The sequence below is a fragment of the Egretta garzetta genome, unplaced genomic scaffold (assembly GCF_000687185.1).
Source record: "Egretta garzetta isolate BGI_Z169 unplaced genomic scaffold, ASM68718v1 scaffold558, whole genome shotgun sequence".
In the NCBI taxonomy this organism is placed as follows: Eukaryota; Metazoa; Chordata; class Aves; order Pelecaniformes; family Ardeidae; genus Egretta; species Egretta garzetta.
In genome coordinates this window covers 68,934-73,709 of record NW_009260619.1, presented here as the reverse complement: position 1 = coordinate 73,709, position 4,776 = coordinate 68,934, and the positions used below count along the sequence as shown (strand labels likewise).

At 60.6% G+C, this 4,776-nt stretch overlaps 1 protein-coding gene across 1 annotated transcript in view; it reads left to right on the top strand.

The window, feature by feature from the left end:
• The first annotated feature begins 1,297 nt into the window (after nt 1-1,297).
• The window catches only part of LOC104132035 (seizure 6-like protein), a 66,765-nt gene continuing 63,286 nt past the window's right edge, over nt 1,298-4,776 (top strand). Inside the window, 2 exon segments of the mRNA XM_035900735.1 lie at nt 1,298-1,384; nt 2,012-2,141. Of these exon segments, the coding sequence (XP_035756628.1) occupies nt 1,298-1,384; nt 2,012-2,141 (217 nt within the window).

Below are 4,776 nucleotides of genomic sequence, written 5' to 3'. Positions count from 1 at the left end.
ACACCCTCGCCCCACCGACAGCACGGCGGGTCCCAGGAAGGCGCCTGCTGCTACACCATGGGTCTCCAGGCTTTCTGAGCCAAAACCACTAATCCAGGTGCTGGGATGGGCCCCCTCTCCGGCAGCGCCAGTGCTGCGGCGCCGGGAAAGCTGCGTGCAGGGGGGAGCAGCCTCTGCCAGGGCTGTTCGGGGCTGCATACTGAAAAGGTCAGGCTGACACGCCGCAGCCGCCTGGAAAAGCATCCACAATCCCCCAGCCCCGCAGCCGTGCCATCCCCGTGCCACCCCTCCGCTTGTTTATCTCCTCTCTTGCAAAACACCGGGGGAAGGGAAGCAGAGCGGCTCGGAAATGGGAAGGCGCAAGGGCAGTGGGATGAAAGGGGATGAAAGCAGATGGCAGGATGGGAAGGGACCAGAAATACCTGGAAGGCTTGAACAGCAGAGAAGCTGGCTAATGTGCGAATAAGTGCATTTTCCGCAGTGCTGCGCACCGCAGGAGGCCAGGCAGGGGCTTCTGCGCCATGAAATCAATCCCACCCAGCACACACAGGCATTTCTGCTGGAAACCACCGCTCCTTCCGCCAGGAATCCTTCCTGGGCCTCGCTAACCCACCTCTGATCAACACCCACAGCTTGCAAACAGAATTAGAGCCGTGATGAGTAAATTGAGACCTTTTTGTTTGGAGTGGAAAAGAGCCTGTGAAAGTGAGAAAATGCCAGGAATGACTGGTTTTTAGGGAGGTGTGGGACACGGCTGTGAGCAGAGAGGAAGCTTGCACAGAGCGGCATTGGTAGCAACACAGTTCTCCGTCGTGGAGCCTGGCACCGCACCCTGAAGACAGCAGCCACGGGGACCACACACCATTGCAAATTCAACTCTAATTAGCAATTTGTGAGAGCGCGCAAGCATCGCTCTGTAACATCCTTGAAGCACAGGCTTGGCAATCCCCAAAGAGCTTTGTTCTGAGTTTTGCAGAGGGCAGGAGCAGCCTCGGCCAGGGAGCTCCCACCCGCCCTGGTGCCAGCCTTTGCACGTAAAAGCCCGAGAAGCCGCCGTGCAGCACGGCTGGCGTTGCAGCAGCCCTGACCTCCGCCAGCCCCCGTGCCACTGGCAGGACCTTTTTAGGCCGCCGTGCAGCCCGCCTGGCGTTGCAGCAGCCCTGCCCTCCGCCAGCCCCCATGCCACTGGCAGCACCCTGGCACACGGGGACCAGAGCCTGGCTCTGCTCCCCAGCACTTGCACTGGTGCAGCAGGGCTGGAGCACAAGCCCCTGGGCACATCCCAGTCCAACGGGCAATGGCAGGACCAGCCCGAATGACCATGCTGCACCAAATGGCTCATCCCCACCAGCTGCAGGGCGGACAGATGGACCACATGGAGCCAGTACGTTCCTCGAGGTTCAGTGGGTCTTCTGCAGCCCCTCTTGCCAACATCCAGGCTTTGCAATGGCCACCGAGATGCTCCTCACAGCACTGGGGCACGCAGCAGCCTTTGCAGAAGAGGAGGAGCGAGTGAAGGCCCACCAGGAGCCAGCAGCAAGGCTAGGGGCACGCAGCCCCCTCCGTGCCTGCCCAGAGCAGCAATCCCCCGTGTGCTGCCCTCCCCTTCAGCCCTCTCGTGTCACCGCAGCTTTTACCAGCTCTGGGAAGAAGGGGAGCTGATCGGAGAGGCAGCCCCCGCCTTGGGCAGAACGGCTCGTTGAGGATGTTGGAGAGCATCGCACATGGGCTCTTACGTGCAGGGAAGAAGCTTTTGATGATCGCAGAGGCCTTGCAGGCACAGAACAGAGACGGCGCCAAGTAGGGGCATGTACACTGCACAAATCTGCCACCACATGTACAGAAAAGGAAGCAAATGCAAAGGCTTTGCAAAAAAAGTCTTAATTTTTGGAGAACCATATGAGAAAAATCACTGTCTGTGATTACAGACATTGCATTACTGCTGTTACACACTTAGGCCCTTGGCTCCAGGCATGAAGGCTGATACTCCTCCTCCTCGCCTCCTCCTCAGACCCAGAAAGCCATGCAGGCAGCTGGGGAAGGTCCCCGTGACGCGGGGCTGCGCATCCTCATGCCCAGCGACTGCCCCATCGCCCTCACGTGCACACAGCCCAGCACAGGACCTGCCAGGGCCAGGCCCCGTGAGCCACCAGGACACATCACACGGGGTGACACGCGATGGGGACACACACGGGGGTCTCTGTGCTGCACGCACGGTGTCCATACATCCCTACACACGCATTCAAGCTCTGCTCTTCTGGGCTCGCGTGCATCCGACCCGTGCCACTGTGGATGGCTTCACATCGCAGGCGTATAGCTCCCCCTCCCCAGGTAATTAGGGGAATGGTGATTACATCGAACGCTTGCCAAATTAGCCCTTCACTTTTGAAACAGCAACGACTTCATCCCCAGACCCACAGTTTTCCACCTTTTCCCAGCGGATGTCAGTGGGAGCCAGATCAGTTTGTGACTGCCCCTGGCTGTGACTAAGCATGCTTTGGACTGGGCAGGCCACACGTTCATTCCAAATTTGGGGGTTTCTGAGTGCACATCTCACCCAGCCCTTTCCAGCCTCCCCATCTCCATCACTGCCAGGTCTAATCCTGCAGCAGCGAGCGGAGCCATCGCCCCTGGGAGCACCCAGCACCATCCCTTGGGGACAGAATGGAGAGGCAGCTCAGCCTGGAGCCGGCTCATCTGGGGCTGCCAGCCTCCATCCTTCCAATCCCCCTGGGTAAGAACACACCACCGTACTCAACAGCCTCCCTTATCTGCTGCCAGGCCGATCAGTTCTGGCTGTAATTTCATGCCGTTATAAACCATCACACTTGTAAAGCAAAAACTATGGCTGTGTTTCATAGCAGAGGATGAAAAGTCTGGTTTTACACGCCAGAGAAACCCTGGCTGCAGCTCCTCCCTCCATTGGCACCCACTCGCCCCAGTGCCCGGGCATCCCCACAGCCACCCCTGCCTGCTCCTGCTGCACTCAGACCCTCTTCCCCATCCCCAATCCCTTGGGATTTTCCCGAGACAGCAGCTCACAGCAGCCACCCCGGGACATGCAGAGATGTGCTCGGGACAGCCTCAGCACGCTGGCGGAAAAACAAACTGCTCCAGGCAGCGTCGGAGCCACACGCGTGCTTCGCATTCACCACGGACAAGGTGGGCAGCCATCGCTGAGCCCTGGCCAAGCCCCGGGTGGCACACAGGCTCCGGCACAGCAAGAGGTACAAACACTAAAGGTGTCGGTGCAAAACTCTGCTTCTATGGCAGGGGGCATAAACAGCCCAGTGCTGCTTCTCTCCCGAGCCTTCCCTAGCCTTTTGCTGGGTCTCAAATCAGTCCTTTGGCACAGGGATGCAATGGGCAGGTTGCTGGCATCAGAAATCACTCACCCACCCCCCCCAGAAAACCAAGCACTTCTCCCATGGGATGAATCTGACCTTGGAAAGGCATTGCCTCATCTTCCTGGGGCTGGCGAGAGCAGCAGAGACCAGCCGGGACACAGGCAGCGAGCGGTCCTCCAGCTCCCATCACGGCTGCTGCAGGGACAGGGTGGGAGCCATGAGAGCTGAACCTCCCGAGGGCCAAGCAGGGCTATTTTTAGAAATAAAAGAGAGGTTTAAGACATTTGCAGCTGTGTTTTATAACAAGCCATTTGCAGATGTGCCTATGGATCGCCCCAGGGAGACAGCACCAAACTGAAACCCCGCAGCTCAGGGCTGGGCAGGAGATCGCCCTATGCAGACCCCGGCCCCGGGGCTGCCCCAGCCTGGCACAATTCACTGTGGCCCCCCAGGGAGCTGAGCCCTTGCTGGGGATGGTCCTGCGCTGCCCTGGGTGCTGGTTACAGCAGGGGTGCAGCCAGCCCCAGGCACCCCAAGTTTGCTCACACAGGCAGCAGGGGCTACTAAGAAACCCTCCCGCAAGCCAGCCCTGCTAGCCCACAGCTACGCACCACTCGCACAGCATCAGCCCAGCGTCTGCCATCCCCAGGGACCCCCCATGGGCAGCCCCCTCGCACCAGCAGCCTCCTGGGAGGGGCAGCCCAGGCCCTTTTTAATGGCTCTCTGGAACCAGCCCCAGGTGAGGGTGAGCAGCCCCAGCTGGGCTGCATCCCAGACCTGCCCCTCAGCTCCTAAGCCTCCTCCATGCTGCACCCATGCCAAGGAGAGGGTGCTCAGGCAGCAGCCACCCCCCAGGGGAGCTCCGGCAGCCCCAGCCTGGCCATTTTGGGACAGCCCTTCACCGTGCACATCTGCACCAGCCCCGGGGCTAACACTGGCCCCTAGCTGAGTTACTCCCTGCATGCTCTGCGCAGGATGGCCCCGTGTCTGCTGCGGGGCAGATGCACGGTGCCTCCCGGGCACAGTGCCCCATGCAAAGCATCCCCCGTGCACCCGCAAAGCGTCCCCCATGCACCCACAAAGCGTCCCCCATGCACCCGCAAAGCGTCCCCCATGCACCCGCAAAGAGTCCCCCAGCACAAGGCGCCCCGGCTGGGCACGGGGCATGCGGGGGCAGAGAGCTCCCCGCCGCCCCCCACCGAGGGAAGGAGCACGAATGGCTCCCGCAGAGCCGGTTGCTCCTTGCGGCGCAGCCCGACCCCTTGTTAGACAGGCAGGGAACGTGTCATGTGTTTTGGGAAGGAGACAAAACTCCTCATGGCGCTCTCCATCTGGGCTGAAAGGTTGCCTGGAAGGAAGGACAGCCAAGTGCGCAGGGCGCCGTACCAGGGCGAAGCAAAACCTGTCCCGCTTCCAGCCCAGCCCCGCC